Source organism: Ptychodera flava, chromosome 1, assembly GCF_041260155.1.
Source record: "Ptychodera flava strain L36383 chromosome 1, AS_Pfla_20210202, whole genome shotgun sequence".
NCBI lineage: Eukaryota > Metazoa > Hemichordata > Enteropneusta > Ptychoderidae > Ptychodera > Ptychodera flava.
Window position 1 is genome coordinate 36,702,498 of NC_091928.1, and position 18,220 is coordinate 36,720,717.

At 36.9% G+C, this 18,220-nt stretch overlaps 1 protein-coding gene across 1 annotated transcript in view; it reads left to right on the forward strand.

The window, feature by feature from the left end:
- Nucleotides 1–425: 425 nt before the first annotated feature.
- LOC139144542 (SH3 domain-containing kinase-binding protein 1-like) overlaps nt 426–18,220 on the forward strand; it is a 42,505-nt gene continuing 24,710 nt past the window's right edge. The window contains exons 1-5 of the mRNA XM_070715247.1: nt 426–525; nt 2,284–2,486; nt 8,367–8,430; nt 12,764–12,966; nt 13,584–13,647. Coding sequence (XP_070571348.1) covers nt 426–525; nt 2,284–2,486; nt 8,367–8,430; nt 12,764–12,966; nt 13,584–13,647 — 634 coding nt within the window. The remainder of the gene's footprint in view (nt 526–2,283; nt 2,487–8,366; nt 8,431–12,763; nt 12,967–13,583; nt 13,648–18,220) is intronic.

Genomic DNA, 18,220 nt, shown 5'->3' on the forward strand with positions numbered 1-18,220 from the left:
TTGAATTACCTACAAAACTTGGAATTTGAAAATGTAAAACACAAATGGGAACCCAAAATCTTCAAGTCCCCCCTCTACTACGCCAAAACTTTTTGAATCCCCCTGAATTCTTCCAGCCCCCTTAACCGTTTTTTGTGAAAGCAGCCTACATAATAGGAAAGTCATAAAGGAAAATCAACTTACATGGGAAAGTCATAAGGGAAATCAACTTACATAGTTGCGCCTACAGTCCTACTTTTGGCTGGAGTGATAGTGAGATCCACGTGGCATGTCTACTTGCTTTAAGACAGTGAAAGAAAAACGTGTCTGCGTAGATGTATTCAATCTTTAACCTTTTAATTGTTTTACCAAGAATTTTCTTGACCTTTGTGTGAGAGGGCCTGAAGAAAGATAGAGGGCGATCTTCTGAAAATCTAGTAAGGGCCATGAAGGGTCAATTCAACACAGGGTCCCCTTCAGAAGGTGCTGTCATCGCTAGATTCTTTGATGGCGTTGAGCAGGGTGTTGATAGCTCATTGCTATGCAGTCAGTTCTGGTGCTTCCGCTGCTTCTGGTGCAATTGCTTGTTCGACAGCTATTCTGGTATACCCTATTCCACTACCTGTTGTCATATACTTTTATTAGTTTGATTGTTACTCGTCGAATATGTGCACCATGTGATATCGTGTACTAGGGGAACTCGTGTGATTAGGTATTTGGCGGTCACTTTAATTTGTTAGCCCAAGATTGTATCTTGGTTGGCTACCTACACCTTTAAGCTTGTCATGCATGACACAGAGAAACATATAGACAGAGTGGCAACACTTGCATGCCTTTTGTTCCATGGTCGTCTCGGTAGACTATTGGCTTTTCATATTAAAATGAGCTTCAAAGGTGTTGAACTTTTTGAACATACTTTCGCTTAACAATCGGCGAAAATCCGAAAATTACCGAAGGATTCATGGTCGGCACTCTTCGGAAAAGAGAGGCGAGAGCAACCTGAGGCGAGACGAACATGGATGGGTTACGTAACCGCTTCACGCCTTAAACAATACCCGTTGCCACTCTATCTATCTTCTCTATGTGCATGATAAAGAAGTGTTCATTTATGCAAATGAATGCAAATCACCCACTTTCCTAGCTTTTTGGTTTTCCACATTTCAAGATTTTAAAAGCATTTAACTCAATTCAGGCTAAGTCTACTGACTGAACTTTTTAAATTATGTTATTAAATACTATAAAAAAAAAACATTTTTTTTTACAGTAAATTTCTTACATTGTGAATAAGAGGCATTTTCATTTTGCTAATCATAATTTTGATCATTTTATTGAGTGTCGTCTTTCAACACTGCCATGTAAGAATAAGGTTAGTGATGAAAAACAAATAGTCAGTTTTATACATGTACATACTCTCAAGTAAGTTACAATATTTCAGAAATATTGACAAGTTTTTGTTGCAAATGAATTTTTATCCTTAATACCTTATTGAGATTTAAGCCGAAAAACACAGCAACTATATCCTTTGAGTATACTAATGCTGCTGTTCTAAACTTTGATTGTATACTATGAGAGGATTTTTTTGTCATCTTTGATGGGAAATATTGCTGTCAAACATGTGTTGGTAAGTTTCTATTATAGCAAGATATTTCCTGTAAGATATAAGTTTCTTGAATCTAATACTCTTTGAAATCTGCGTATACTGAAATCCGTTTAGGTCCATGGTGATTGATTTATATCTGTAATAATAAGAGCCTGTAATTATTCGAAACATTAATAGTAAATAAATATGAATATAAATAGTTCATAATTCTTACTTTGTAACTCTTTCTACTTTAAAGCAAGGCGTACCGAATTGGGATGAAAATTGAAATGACCGAACAAAAACTTTAGGAGATTCAGATTCAATTAGCAACGACCATGGGGAGTATTATTTTGTGTACCCCAAGCAAAAACACTTTTCGATGCTTACTTGTTAAAATTGGAATTTTTAAGAAAAATATGAATAGCATAATTATTGTAGAAAAAGGAAAGAGAATAAGATGGAAAAGTATTATAAGACATGTCGTTAAATAACAATCTTCACAGCCCTAATACGGTTTTTGCGGACAGAGATTTGAGGCAGAAGGCCCGAGCGTGCGAGGGCCCCTACGCGATAAAACCTGGGTAGAACCATTAGTGATAGCTGGAAGTCTGCTGATGCGGACTCAGAAAGGAAAGTCCTCATAAATATTGGAGAATACCTCAAGTCTTGTTCTATTTAATCTAAAAATGCATTTATCATATTTATGCTTGTTATCAACGCAGTGAAACGTGCAAAGGTGTTATTCCCATACACACCACAGAACCCGGATGAGCTTCGTTTAAATAAAGGTGACATCGTCACAGTGCTGTCACAGGACGGAGGTGACCACGGCTTGTGGAAAGGTAAACTTAATGGCAAGGCTGGCGTCTTCCCATATAACTTTGTCAAACTCATCGAAGACAAACCAGAAACACACCGGGTACATGTAAGTATTTAACTAATTGTGTGATTTATCCTATCAGTCGTCGAATGGACGGAAAGCCCATGTACAATATAGGTAAAAACAACCCGATATCTTATCTGAGCACTTAGAAAAAAGTGACTTGCTCAAGGCCACTACAGTAATGCCAGAGTCTCAACTCGCCAACTTCTGAAGTGAGTTTGTTTCTTTTTTCACAATCTCACAAGCTCACAATCGTTTGATGGTGAAGAAAAACAGTAATTGCTAGGCCATTATACATTCTCGTTCGATTAGACAACCAAGTATCTAATGTGAATATCACCCTAAATTTCATGAAGTCATTCCAGTTCTCTATTGACATTTTCTCATCTTCTGTATATGATTTATGTCATTCCATATTTATCTATACTATAATGACTAAAATGATTTTTGACATTAGTGTTGTCCCAGTTTAAAACAAAAAATTCCTCTGCAAAGGTTTAGCAGGAAACGTGTTTGTGCTTAACACATATGTACACTGAAATCTGACCTATGACCCTTTAGCTGAATGTCTGTTGACGTTAAACGGCTTGAAATTTCCACAGATATTGTGTGAATATTCTACGTTTCAGTTCCATTTTACTGAATCAGTTTCGTTTTATTCAGATTCAGAATCCGGCAAACCAAAGAATAGACCACCTCTACCACCAAAACCCAAGCAACCACCAGGTTAGCCCTACTGTTAATATGCAAATATAGCAATTTGTCACTGCCTTTCAGTGTTTTTATCCTTAAGCCATATGCTTTCTTTTCACCAATAATAACATGTTCAATGCAGGGTTTCTTTCATGGAAACATACATGTCCCTCTAGGCCGTTGTAAGCAGGCTTTTATTTGTCTTACATAGTCCTTTAAAATGCTTCCCTTTCTCATCAAAGTAATCTAGATTATATAACCAGGATCTTTTAGGTGTCACAGTATTTTTTCCACGAAGCCACATTCTGAACAAAAAATAAAGTTTTGCTCAAATGTTGCTGATAATATCAATTTTAAGAAATTAAGTGAGGAGTTTTGTGATCTGATAAGTTGAAGAATTGGGTTAGTATTTATGTTGAAACGGCATCTATGTAGTTGTACTAAGTATTTGTACGGATTTGTGTACGGCCAGTCTCCCTTGCACTGTTTTCAAATATTTCGGTACAGATATTGACGTCAGCTCTTTGCAATACTTGAACAACATTTAAATAATATACTTCTTTTATCCTGTGCAATTAAATTTAAAGAAATATCAAATGCAATGGCTACGTACTTGAAGCTGGGCGATGGTTAACAGCTTTGCCTAGGTCATCCGTTGCATGATCGCAAGTGATTAAGTTCGTACTCAGTTCGCTTTCAAATCTTTTAAAGACACAGACATCATCGAAACCCTATGAAATGGCAAGCTAGTTCGCTAACTTCAGTTTTGCCAGTCGATCAGAGCAGATGTTTGAATCTCGCGTTGGATTTGTTTACGAACGCAACGGTTGCTGATAGCAACGCGCATGGTAACCAGAACAAAGCTAGCTCTGAAATGCTCGCGCTTGTCCATATTTGGGTAAAGTGTGCGTTTGCGTGATATGTCATATATTCACAAATGTAATGGTGTCTTTTCATAACAGCGTTACACAGGAATGTATCTCGAGTATATGATAATGAACACAGCTTACATAATACCTTAAGTATGTAAATCAGACGTCCAGTCGCTACATAAATAATAAATATGACGTCTGCTTAATACAAAACGTATTTAAATATAATGCCACCAGGGCATACATCAATTCATAAGTTTCCGAGTTAAAGTACTGTATTGCTCAATGGCCACCCTTACAAACCCGGGGACAAGGACTCACGTGCTTCTTCGAATTTCATTAATCTCTTTTTGTCTTTGTATCTTATCGGGTCCTTTCAGGGCCGTCCTGGCCCGTCTGTTGTACTAACACTTAAGAATACTTCTGGGTTTCAGGTTCAACGTCATTCATTCATATAACCACTTCATCGGAGTTTTCGTCTATCGTGGCCGAGCGATCCATGATGCCACATTTAGTCTCAAAGGGCAATCGTTGGCTTAGAGTTGATCCGAACATATGTAGAACTACCAGTATATATCACAACGGCATCTATCAAATTAGGCCAATACATTTTTGATTTCCTCAAAAGTCTCTGCCGATTGGTGATTCCGATCCAAAGCAACATCTTGTGTCAATAATTTATGTAGATTACTTGGAATGATTGAGAAATTTCTGTCCCAAACCGATTTAATTTGGGTGAGAGTGTAGGGACTGCGATAATTTTTAACAGCTTCTTCTTTACTCTGGTAAACAAAAATTAACGTTCGAATAATTGTGTGTCCCAGAAATTTAACAATCTTGCGCATAAATTGAAATTTTCCTGGTTTTAATTTCAACCCAACATGCCGTAATCTGGAAAGGACATCGCCGGTGTGGTGGAGGTGTGATTCTAAGGTGTCGCTAAATACAATGTTGTCATAAATATAAAAGAGAATGTTTTGCCACATAACATCGCGTAATATGTGTTGCATGGTACGTTGAAATCTGAAAACATTGGGCAAGTCGTCTGTATTGATATAACCCCTCATTTGTTACAAAAGCGGTTTTTGGCCCATTCTCGTCATCCAAATACAATTACGAAGGAACTTGTATGCAAATCTTAAGTGAAGCAATATTTGGGTTCATTTTTACCGAATATTTCTAAGAACTCAATAGTTCTGAGCATTGGGAAATATTAGGCACTGTTACATCATTCAAATGGGGAGAGTTTGTGTAGAAACGCCACAAATTGACCGCCTGTTTGACCAAAACAACCGGGTTTGCAATATTAGCGTAGAATGTTCGTTAATAACTTGTCTAATAACTGACCCATTTGGCACTCATGTTCTATTCTCTTTTCTGGGGTAACACAGTAAGGTTGTCGTCTAAACGGTACGGTACCCTTTTTCAACTTACTCTAATGTTTAATGAAATCACAATGACGCAATCGATCAGTAGAATCAACAGATGCATCAGAATTACCAAGAAACACATTCTTAAGTCATTTCTATGTTATTCAGTGATATCAAAAGCTTCTAAATTCAATTGACTTAACAAGTAATTGCATTCATAATCAGTCTGATAGGAAACACTTAAAAGACTTACTAATAGTAGGTGTTTCTAAGGGTAATTGTGATTCAATTAAGTAAGGGAGAAAACATAGCACTGAAGGTACTCTTTTTAATTTTGGCGTCAGTGTCTAAAGTGTTGCAGAGGATATGCTTTATGCAACAATATGCCATCGCATGGCTGCCGAAATAACAGGTGCTAATCTTGTTTTGGTTGTTCTTAAATGGCCTGTTATACTGTCAGATTAACAGTATTGTGTTCCCACTGTAATCAGTGTTTCACATTAATAAGAAGGGATTACCACTTCACTGCTTGTAAGAGACACTGCATAAAAACCCTATAATACTTACTGTATAAACATGGATTATTGCCTGTATTTTAGCTGAAGAGTGCATATACAGATGAATACAGTCAAGAATTCATTTTTTGTATTCAGCAAGCCTGTATTCATGTGGATTCATGTGAATTCACGTGTATTATACTATAATACAGGCAACTCATTTATGTGAATTTATCTGAATTATTGGGTTTTCATGAAGTGAGAGTATATTTGATTGCAATCCAATAGGCCTTAAATTGAAATTAATCACCGTACCTATCGTTTCATAATATTTAATCACAAATCAAATCCTGGTGTAAATTTTCAACCACGCTGGTAACTTTATGAACCGAATTACATTAATTCTGTTTTATCTGCAGTTTGTACATGACTGTATCGGGATTTTTAGAGTGGATAATTTGTAATGAAGGAATTCTATATAACAATGTCGTCGGTGCAACGGTAACATGAGCCCCTGTGTCAACTAATGATTTAGCTAATCTATTTGATAGAGACATTGAAGTTAATTGTGGGCCCTTTCTCATAAGAAAATTCACCTTCTCAATAGATAATCACTACATTTTCGGCCATATCACTATCGGAAACTTCCCTTGATTCTGTTGACTTTGAATACCCGATCGGGTCTTATTTATTTACATGACCCATTTTATTAGGGCATCGATGGGTAATGTACCCTTGTTCCCAAAGTTTATAACATGTCCGCGTGTCAATGTTATTATTGAGATGGTTACGTGGACAGTTAGTGGTAGTCTGTCTGATTGGAAAACAACGATTGCACTGTACCTTTGCATTCCTGATATCACGACCCCCACAGTTAGAATTAATCGGTATCCTTAGGCTTGGCTTGTCCATCTTTGGTCGATGGTCCCTTGACGGCGAGGCTTTAATATTAACTCGGCCAAGTCTCTTTCAATGTCCTTCAAATGCACTATGATCTCTCCGTCAGACCTCACATTTGGCTTACTAAGGAAGGCTTATCAGCACTTTTGCAGTCATTGCCTTTATATAAGCAGTTGCATAGTCGCCCAGTGCTTTTACGGCAACAAAAGCTTGAATACGAAAACTTAGACCATTAGTGAAAAGTATAAGATCTCTCAATACGTCTCCTGATTCTTGCTTGTAACACACCCTACCTTAAAGCAATGAGTCATTCATTGGGATGAAAATGTAATTAACAGAACAAATAAGTTAGTAGAACAAGAGTCAAGTAGCAACGACCATGGGGAGTATTTTAAGTGTACCCCATGGAAAAATAGTTTTGGATGCTAACTAATTAAAATTGAAAATTTTAAGAAAGATATGAATAGCATAGATATTGTAGAAAAAGGAAAGAGAATAAGAATGAAAAGTGTTACATGACATTTCATTAAATATCAATCTTTACGGCACTAATACGCTTTTAAGGACAGCGATTTTAGGTGAGAGGGCACGAGCGTGAGAGGGCCCGTACGTGGTACAAGCCAGGTTGAACCATTAGTGATAGCTGATAGTTTGCTGGTGCAAACTCAGAATGGAAAGTCCTCATAAATATTGGAGAATGCCTCAAGTCATGTAAAATTCAATCTAAAAATGTATTTATCATATTTATGTTTGTTATCAATGCAGTGAAACGTGCAAAGGTGTTATTCACACACACACCACAGAACCCGGATGAGATTGGTTTAAATAAAGGTGACATCGTCACAGTGCTGTCACAGGACGGAGGCGAACATGGCATGTGGAAAGGCAACTTAATGGCAAGGTTGGCGTCTTCCCATATAACATTGTCAAACCCATCGAAGACGAACCAGAAACACACCCGGGTACATGTAAGTATTTAACTAATTGTGTGATTTATCCTATCAGTCGTCGAATGGACGGGAAGCCCATGTACTATATCAGGTAACAACACCCAGTATCCCATCTGTGCATTAGAAAAGAGTGACTTTCTCAAGGCCACAACGTAATACCAGAGTCTGCAACTCGCCGACCTCTGAAGTGAGTGTTGTTATTTTTGTCATAGCCATGTCCCAAGCTCACAATCATTTGATGGTGATGAGATACAGTAATCGCTGGGCCATGATACATTCTCGTTCGATTAAACAACCAAGTATCTAATGTGAATATCACCCTAAATTTTATGAAACCACGCCAGTTCTCTATTGACATTTTCTCATCTTCTGTATATGATTTATGCCATTCCATATTTATCTATACTATCATGACTAAAATGATTTTTGATATTAGTGTTGTCCCAGTTTAAAATAAAAAATTCCTCTGCAAAGGTTTAGCAGGAAACGTTTCTATGCTTAACACATATGTACACTGAAATCTGACCAATGACCCTTTAGCTGAATGTCTGTTGACGTTAAACGGCGTGAAATTTCCACAGATATTGTGTTAATTCTACCATTCAGTTTCATTTTACTAAATCAGTTTCGTTTTATTCAGATTCAGAATCCGGCCAAACCAAAGAATAGACCACCTCTACCACCAAAACCCAAGCAACCACCAGGTGAGCCCCACTGTTAACATGCGAATATAGCAATTTGTCACTGCCTTTCAGTCTTGTTTATCCTTAAGCCATATGCTTTCTTTTCACTAATGATAACATTTTCAATGCAGGGTTTCTTTCAAGGAAACATAAATGTTCCTCTAGGCCGTTGTAAGCAGGCTTTCATTTGTCTTACATAGTCCTTTAAAATGCTTCCCTTTCTCATCAAAGTAATATAGCTTTTATAACCCATATCTTTTGGGTGTCACAGTATTTTTTCTACAGAGCAACATTCTGATCAAGAAAATAAAATTTTGCTCAAATGTTGCTGTTAATATCAAATTCTAAGAAATAAAGTGAGGAATTTTATGATCTGATAAGATGAAGAATTTGGTTAGTATTTATGTTGAAGTGGCATTTATGTAGTTGTACTTAGTACTTGTACGGATTTGTGTACGGCCAGTCTCCCTTGCACTGTTTCCAAATATTTTGGTACAGATATTGACATCAGCTTTTAACAATACTTGAAGAACAGTTAAATATATACTTCTTTTATCCTGTGCAATGAAATATAAAGAAATATCAACTGGAAAATTAAAATACTATGTAAAACCGTAATTTATTTCCAATAAAACTGTAAATATTACTCATATTTTCCCCACTGTCAGCTACATTGCACCTGCAGCGAGATGCGATCATCAGTAAAAAGCTCGAGTGAAAGAAATATTGTGCCTTTAATTTTATGAGGATTTCGGGATGAAATGGCTACGCACTTGAAGCTGGGCGATGGTAAACAGCTAGGCTTAGGTCATATGTTGCATGATCGCACGTGATTAAGTTCGTACTCAGTTCACTTTCAAATCTTTTAAAGACACAGATATCATCGAAACCCTATGAAATGGCAAGCTAGTTCGCTAACTTCAGTTTTGCCCATACGATCAGAACAGAGCAGATGTCTAAATCTTGCATTGGATTTGTTTACGAACGCAACGTTTGCCGATAGCAACGCGAATGGTAACCACAACGAAGCTAGCTGTAAAGTGCACGCGCTTGTCCATATTTGGGTAAAGTAATCGTTGGCGTGATATGTCAATATATTTCACAACTATGATGGCGTCTTTTAACACGGCGTTACACAGGAACGTAGCTCTAGGTGTATGATAATGAACACAGCTTACATAATACCTTAAGTTTATAAATCAGACGTTCAAATCGCTACATAAAATGATAAATATGACATCAGCTTAATACAAAAGTTATTTAACTATAACACCACCAGGGCATACATCAATTCATAAGTTTCTGAGTTAAAGGGGCGTACTGTATTGCTCAATGGCCACCCTTACAAACCCAGGGGACGAGGATTTACATGCATCTTCGAATTTCACTAATCTCTTTTTGTCTTCGTATCTTATCGGATTCTTTCAGGGCCGTCCTGGCCCGTCTGTTGTACTAACACTTAAGAATACTTCTGGGTTTCAGGTTCAACGTCATTCATTCATATAACCACTTCATCGGAGTTTTCGTCTATCGTGGCCAAGCGATCCATGATGCCAATTTAGTCTCAAAGGGCAATTGTCGGCTCAGAGTTGATCCGAACATGTGTAGAACTACCAGTATATATCACAACGGCATCTATCATATTAGGCCAATACATTTTTGATTTCCTAAAAAGTATCTTCCGATTGGTGATTCCAATCGAAAGCAACATCTTGTGTCAATACTTTATGTAGATTCCTTGCAATGATTGATAAATTTCTGTCCCAACCCAATTTAATTTGGGTGAGAGTGTAGGGACTGCGATAATTTTTAACAGCTTCTTCTTTACTTTAATAAACAGAAATTACCTTCCGAATAATTGTGCGTCCTAGAAATTTAACAATTTTGCGCATAAATTAAAATTTCTCTGGTTTTAACTTCAACCCAACATGCCGTAATCTGGAAAGGACATCGCCGATGTGTTGGAGGTGTGATTCAAAGGTGTCTCTAAATATAATGATGTCATAAATATAAAATAGAAGGTATTGCTACATAACATTGCGTAAAATGTGTTGCATGGTACGTTGAAAACCTGAAAACAATGGGCAAGTCGTCTGTATTGATATAACCCCTCATGTGTTACAAAGGCGGTTTTTGGCCCATTCTCGTCATCCAAGTACAAATGAAAATGAACTTGTATGCAAATCTAAAGTGAAGCAATATTTGGGTTCATTTTTAACCGAATATTTCTAAGAACTCAATAGTTCTGAGCATTGGGAATTAATTAGGAACCGTTACATCATTCAATGGGGAGAGTTTGTGCAGAAACACCACGAATTGACCGCCTGTTTGGACCAAAACAACCGGGCTTGCAAAATTAGCCGTAAGAATGTTCGTTAATAAATTGTTCTAATAACTGACCCATTCGGTGTTCATGTTCTATTCTCTTTTCTGAGGTAACACAGTAAGGTTGTCGTCTAAACGGTACGGTACCCTTTTTCAACTTACTCTAATGTTTAATGCTATCACGAAGACCAAATCATTAGTAGAATCAACAGATGCATCAGAATTACCCAGAAACATATTTTTAAGTCATTTCTTTGTTATTCAGTGATATCAAAGTCTTCTAAATTCAATTGACTTAACAAGTAATTGCATTCATAATCAGTCTGATAGGAACACTTAAAAGACTTACTAATAGTAGGTGTTTCTAAGGGAGTAATTGTGATTCCTTTAAGTAAAGGAGAAAACATAGCACTGGCGGTACTCTTTTCAATTTTGGCATCAGTGTCTAAAGTTTTGCAGAGGACTATTCTTTATGCAAAAATATGCCAACGCTTGACTGCCGAAATAACAGGTGCTAATCTTGTTTTGGTTGTTCTTAAATGGCCTGAAATGCTGTCAGAATAACAGCATTGAGTTACCACTGTAATTAGTGTTTCACATTAAGAAGGGATTTCCACTTCACTGCTTGTACGAGAGGTATATTTGATTGCAATCCAATAGTGCTTAAATTGTAATTAATCACAGTACCTTATCGTTTCATAATATTTAATCACAAATCAAATCATGGTGTAAATTTTCCAACCAAGCTGGTAACTTTATGAACCGAATTACATTAATTCTGTTTTTATCTGCCGTTTGTACATGACTGTATCGGGATTTGTAGAGTAGATAATATTGTAATGAAGGAATTCTATATAACAATGTCGTCGGTGCAACAGTAACTTGAGCCCCTGTGTCAACTAATGATTTAGCTAATCTATTCGGTAGAGACACTGAAGTTAATTGTGGACCCTTTCTCATAAGAAAATTCACCTTCTGTATTGATAATCACTGAATTCGGCGCCATATCACTATTGGAAACTTCCCTTGAATCTGTTGACTTTGAATACCTGATCGGGCCTTATTTATTTACATGACCCAATTTTATTAGGGAATCGGTAATGTGCCCTTGTTCCCAAAGTTTATAACATGTCCGCGTGTCACTGTTATTATTGAGATGGTTACGTGGACAGTTAGTGGTAGTCTGTCTAATTGGAAAACAACGATTGCACTGTACCTTTGCATTCCTGATATCACGGCCCCAACAGGTAGTATTAATCGGTATCCTTGTCCATTTTTGTCGATGGTCCCTTTACCGCGAGGCTTGAATGTTAACTCGTCCAAGTCATTTTCAATGTCCTTCAAATGCACTATGATCTCTCCGTCGGACATCATATCGTCGGCTTCATGGGGAAGGCTTGTCAGCACTTATACAGTCATTGCCTTTAAATAAGCAGTTGCATAATCGCCAGTGCTTTTACGACAACAAAAGCTTGAATACGAAAACTTAGACCATTAGTGAAAAGTATAAGATCTCTCAATACGTCTCCTGATTCTTGCTTTGTAACACATCCTACTTTAAAGCAATAAATCATTCATTGGGATGAAAATTTAATTTACAGAACAAATAAGTTAGTAGAAAAAGAGTCAAGTAGCAACGACCAAGGGGAGTATTTTAAATGTACCCCACGGGAAAAAAACACTTTTGGATGCTTACAAGTTACATTGGTTATTTTAAGAAAATATGAATAGCTTAAATATTGTAGAAAAAGGAAAGAGAATAAGAATGAAAAGTATTACATGACATTTCGTTAAATATCAGTCTTTACGGTCCTAATACATTTTTAAGGACAGAGATTTTAGGCGGAGGGGCACGAGCGTGAGAGAGCCCATATGTGATAGAACCCAGGTTGAACCATTAGTGATAGCTAACAGTCTGCTGTTGCAAACTCTGAATGGAAAGTCCTCATAAATATTGGAGAATGCCTCAAGTCATGTACAATTCAATCTGAAAATGTATTTATCATACTTATGCTTGTTATCAATGCAGTGAAACGTGCAAAGGTGTTATTTCCATACACACCACTGAACCAGGATGAGCTTCGTTTAACTAAAGGTGACATCGTCACAGTGCTGTCACAGGACGGAGGCGAACATGGCTTGTGGAAAGGCAAACTTAACGGCAAGGTTGGCGTCTTCCCATATAACATTGTCAAACTCATCGAAGACGAACCAGAATCACACCGGGTACACGTAAGTATTTATTTAATTGTGTGATTTATCCTATCAGTCGTCGAATGGACGGAAAGCCCATGTACATATCAGGTAATAACAACCCAGTATCCTATCTGTGCATTAGAATAGAGTGACTTGCTCAAGGAAACTACAGTAATACCAGAGTCTGCAACTCGCCAACCTCTGAAGTGAGTCTGTTTCTTTTGTCATAGCCATGTCTCGAGCTCACAATTATTTGATAGTGATGAAATACAGTAATCGCTGGGCCATGATACATTCTCGTTCGATTAGACAACAAGTATCTAATGTGAATATCACCCTAAATTTCATGAAGTCACTTCTGTTCTCTATTGACGTTTTCTCATCTTCTGTATATGATTTATGTCATTCCATATTTATCTATACTATCATGACTAAAATGATTTTTGACATTTGTGTTGTCCCAGTTTAAAATGAAAAATTCCTCTGCAAAGGTTTAGCAGGAAACGTTTTATGCTTAACACATATGTACAGTGAAAGCTGACCTATGACCCTTTAGCTGAATATCTGTTGATGTTAAGCGGTGTGAAATTTCCACAGATATTGTGTGAATATTCTACCATTGAGTTTCATTTTATGAGTTTTGTTTTATTCAGATTCAGAATCCGGGCAAACCAAACAAAAGACCATCTCCACCACCAAAACCTAAGCCAGCACCAGGTGAGACCACTGTTAATATGCGAATATAGCAATTTGTCACTGCCTTTCAGATTGTTTATCCTTAAGCCATATGCTTTCTTTTCACCAATAATAACATTTTCAATGCAGGGCGTTTTTTGCATGGGAACATACATGTTCCTCTTGTCCGTGGCAACCAAGCTTTTATTGCTCTTACATAGTCCTTTAAAATTCTTCCCTTTCTCATCAATGTAATCTAGCCTTTATAATCAGGATCCTTTGAGTGGCATCTATGTAGTTGTACTTAGTATTTGTAAGGATTTGTGTACGGCCAGTCTCCCTTGTACTATTTTCAAATAATTCGGTATGGATAATGACATCAGTTTTTAACAAAAAATGAAGAACATCTAAATAATATATTTTTTTATTTTGTTGAATGAAATTAAATACATATCAAATGGAAAATTAAAATACTCTGTAAAAACTGTAGCTTATTTCCAATAAAACTGTAAATATTACTCATTTTTTTCCTACCGTCAGATACATTGCACCTGCAGCGAGATGCAATCATCAGTAAGAAGCTCGATTGAAAGAAATATTCTGCCTTTTATTTTTTGAGGATTTCGCGATGAATGACAACGTAATTGAAGCTAGGCGATTGTTAACAGCGAGGCTTAGGTCATGATGATCGCCAGCCATTACGTCTTACTCAGTTCACTTTCAGTCTTTCAAAGACGCAGACATCATCGAAACCCTATGAAATGGCAAGCTATTTAGCTAACTTCAGTTTTGCAAATACGATCAGAAACGAGCAGACGTTTGAATCTCGCGTACGCTTTATTACCAATGGAATGTTTACTGATAGCAACGCGCTTGGTAACCAGAATCAAGCTAGCTCTGAAATGCACGCGCTTGTCCATATTTGGGTAAAGTATGCGTGGGCGTGATACGTCAATATATTTCACAAATGTGATGGCGTCTTTTCACACAGCGTTACACAGGAACGTAGCTCTAGGTAAATGATAATGAACACAGGTTACGTTATACCTTAAGTATATAAATCAGACGTTCAATCGCTATATAATATGATAAATATGACGTCAGCTTAATACAAAACTTATTTAACTATAACACCCCTGGGCATACATCCAATTCATAAGGCTGATCAGTACTTTTGCAATCATTGCCTTTAAATAAGCAGTTGCCTAATCGCCCGATGCTTTTCCGACAACAAAAGCTTGAATACGAAGCCTTAGGCAATTAGTTAAAAAGTATAAGATCTCTGAATCAGTCTTCTGAGGCTTCTCAGCTTTAGTGCAGGATACTGCTAAATGGTTTGCTTTGACTGCTGCTTTAATTGGAATAGCATTTGGTCATAAAGCCACAAAGGGCAGCACTTACCAAATCTATCCAAGAAGGCTTCGCTTAAGGTCTCCATATTGGCCTTGGTCTCATCAGGTTGGCTTCGATACCATCATTCGGCCACGACCGTCAGATATAAGCTAGTGCCTCGGAGGTTCTTCTCTTCGGGCCAGCCATGGAACTGTACCAAATGAGAGTACGATTGCCAACATCTTCGAGCATTCTCTCTTTCCTCCCCTCGAAAATTCCGGGTCCCCTTCAGAGGGTGCTGTCATCGCTCGATTCTTTGATTGCTTTGAGCTGAGTGTTGATACCTCGTTGCTATTCAGTCATTCTGGTGCTTCGCTGCTGCTGGTGCAATTGTTTGTTTACAGCTATTCTGCTATACCCTATTCCACTACCTGTTGTCATATACTTTTATTAGCTTGATTGTTACTCGGATATCTGCACTATGTGATATCGTGTACTAGGGGAACTCGTTCGATTAGGTATATGGCAGTCACTTAATTTGTTAGCCAAAGATTAAATATTGGTTGGCTACATCTTTAAGCCTATCACATAGTCATAAGTTGCGTGATAAAGAAGTGTTACCTTGTGCAAATATATGCAAATCACCCATTTTCCTGGTTTATTTTTTTCCATACTTTAAGATTTTAAAAGCATTTTTTTCAACTCGGGCTAAGTCTAATTTTCTGAAATTTTCAAATTATTTATTAAAATACTATTTAAAAAAGACAATTTTGTTTGACAGTAAATTTCTTACGTTGTGAATAAGAGGCATTTTTATTTTGCTAACCATAATTTTTAATCACTTTTCTGAGTGTCAGTCTTTCAACACTGCCTTGTAAGAATGGGTTTAGATGATGCAAATAAAATAGTCGTTTTTTATACATGTACTTTTTTCGAAGGAAATCATAATAATTCAGGAAATATTGACAATTTTTTGTCACAAATGATTGTTTATCATTAATACCTTAATTGAAATTTTTACCCGATAACACAGCCACTTCATTCTTTGAGTATACTACTGCTTCCATTCTAAACTTTAAAATGTATACTATGACAGGGTTTTCTTGTCAGGGAAATATTGCTGTGAAAAATGTGTTGGCAATATGCAGGTCCACCTTAAGGTAGTTTCTATTATAACAAGATATCTCGTGTAAGATATAAGTTTTTTGAATCATTATACTCTTTGAACTCTGCTCATACTGTAGTCCGTTTAGGTCCAAGGTAATTGATTTATATATATAATAATTAGAATGTGTAATTATTCGAAACATTAATAGTAAATAAATATGAATATAAACAGTTCATAATCCTTGCTTTGTAACACATCCTACTTTAAAGCATGAGTCCCGCATTGGGATGAAAATTTAATTTACAGAACAAATAAGTTAGTAGAATCAGTGTCAATTAGCAACGGACCATTAGGAGTTTTTTAGGAGTACCACTCAGAAAGACCCTTTAGGATGCCTACTTATTAAAACTGGAAATTTTAAGAAAGATATGAATAGCAACAATATTGTAGAAAAAGGAAATAGTATAAGAAGGAAGGTATTACAAGACATGTCGTTAAATATCAATCTTTACGGCCCTAATGCAGTTTTTGCGGACCGAGATTTTAGGCGGAGGGGCACGAGCGTGCGAGGGCCCGTACGTGGTACGACCAAGGTTGAACCATTTTTGATAGCTGACAATCTGCTGGTGCAAACGATGAATTGAAAGTCCTCATAAATATTGGAGAATGCCTCAAGTCATGAACAATGCAATCTAAAAATGTATTCATCATATTTATGCTTGCTATCAACGCAGTGAAACGTGCAAAGGTGTTATTTCCATACACACCACTGAACCAGGATGAGCTTCGTTTAACTAAAGGTGACATCGTCACAGTGCTGTCAGAGGACGGAGGCGACCATGGCTTGTGGAAAGGCAAACTTAACGGCAAGGTTGGCGTCTTCCCATATAACATTGTCAAATTCATCGAAGACGAACCAGAAACACACCGGGTAGATGTAAGTATTTAACTAATTGTGTGATTTGTCCTATAAGTCGTCGAATGGACGGGAAGCCCATGTACAATATCAGGTAACAATAACCCAATATATTATCTGAGCACTTAGAGAAGAGTGACTTGCTCAAGGCCACTACAGTAATGCCAGAGTCTCCAACTCGCCAACCACCGAAGTGAGTTTGGTACTTTTGTAATAGCCATGTCTCGAGCTCAAAATCATTTGATGGTGATGAAATACAGTAATCGCTGGCCATGATATATTCTCATTCGATTAGACTACCAAGTATCTAATGTGAATATCATCCTAAATTTCAAGAATTCACTCCAGTTTTCTGTTGATATTTTCTCAATTTCTGTATATGATTTATGTCATTGCATATTAATCTATATAATGATGACTAGAATAGCATTAGTGTTGTCCTATTTTAAAATGAAAAATTCCTATGCAAAGGTTTTGCAGGAAACGTGTTTATTCTTGAAACAGGTTTATAGTGATATCTGACCTATGACCCTTTAGCTGAATGTCTGTTGTTGTCAAACGGCGTGAAATTTCCACAGATATTGTGTTACTTTACCATTCAGTTTCATTTTACTAAATGAGTTTCGTTTTATTCAGATTCAGAATCCGGGCAAACCAATTAATATATCACCTCCACCACCAAACCTAAGCCAGCACCAGGTGAGCCTAACTATTAATATGCGAATATTGCAATTTGTCACTGCCTTTCAGTCTTGTTTATCTTAAGCCATATGCTGTTCTTTTCACTAGTGATAACATGTTCGATGCAGGGTTTCTTTCATGGAAACATACATGTTCCTCTTGGCCGTGGCATTCAAGCATTTATTTCTCTTACATTGTCCTTTACGGCCAAAAAAGATTGTTTCTGGTCATTGACATTTGGCAAAAATGATATTTTTTTAATTTTTGGTGGAATTTGATACATGTTCCTCTTTTTCCATAGGGGTAACTGAAAAACAGGAAAAAAGGATTGACACGCAGACTTTTAAAAGATGCGCAAGATGACCAGAAACAATTATTTTGTGGCCTAAAATGCTTCCCTTTCTGACCAAAGTAATCGAGCTTTTACAATCCGGATCTTTTGAGTGTGACGGTATTTTTTCCAGAAAGCAACATTCTGATCATGCAAATAAAGTTTTCCTCAAATGTTGCTGTGAACATCATTTTAAGAAATCAAGTGAGGACTTTTGTGTTCAGTTAAGTTGAAGAATGGGTTTGGT